A 662-nucleotide genomic window follows, 5' to 3' on the forward strand; every position below is an offset into this window, starting at 1 on the left:
ACACCAGCTCTGCGGTAACTCCACACCCCAGCTCCCCAGCACCCAGGGCTCCCCGGGATCGTGACCATGGCCTTCATGGTGAAGAGTATGGTGGGGGGCCAGCTGAAGAACCTGACGGGCGGGCTGGGCGGCGAGGAGAAGAGCGAGGGCGAGAAATCTCCGGCCGAAGCTCAGGGAATGACCCGCGAGGAGTACGAGGAATACCAACGGCAGCTGGTGGAGGAGAAGTGAGTGCAACAGCACCGGGTACCGGGGCGGGCTGGACCCTCAGGGTCCTGGTGGGGAATGGGGTGCTCTCTCTACGGCTCCCAGTCTCGTGCATGGGAGGGCTGGGGGGAGATGGTGCTGGGAGCTTAATGAGCCCCCTAATCCCTTAATCCGCTTCCTCTCTTGGGAGATGGGATTGTTTTCTCCTTTCAGGATGTGCTGGTGGAGAGGAAACTGTAGGGAATTGGGGTTTTGCAGAGGAGATGGGGGGTACCCGGGTTGCGGGGTGGAGGGGGGGGATGCTCAGCCCCAGGGTAACTGCCCGGTGTGGTTGGCAGGATGGAGAGAGATGCCCAGTTTGCCCAGCGCAAGGCGGAGAGGGCCACGTTCAGATCCCACTTCCGAGACAAGTACCGGCTGCCCAAGGTACGGCCGTGCCGGGCAGGGAGGGGGAG

At 63.1% G+C, this 662-nt stretch overlaps 1 protein-coding gene across 1 annotated transcript in view; it reads left to right on the plus strand.

Moving 5' to 3' along the window:
* The first annotated feature begins 66 nt into the window (after nt 1–66).
* Nucleotides 67–662, plus strand: part of CPLX3 (complexin 3) — a 2,089-nt gene continuing 1,493 nt past the window's right edge. The window contains exons 1-2 of the mRNA XM_010083923.1: nt 67–227; nt 546–633. Coding sequence (XP_010082225.1) covers nt 67–227; nt 546–633 — 249 coding nt within the window. The remainder of the gene's footprint in view (nt 228–545; nt 634–662) is intronic.

Source organism: Pterocles gutturalis, unplaced genomic scaffold (genome assembly GCF_000699245.1).
Source record: "Pterocles gutturalis isolate BGI_N339 unplaced genomic scaffold, ASM69924v1 scaffold16780, whole genome shotgun sequence".
Classification (NCBI taxonomy): Eukaryota; Metazoa; Chordata; class Aves; order Pterocliformes; family Pteroclidae; genus Pterocles; species Pterocles gutturalis.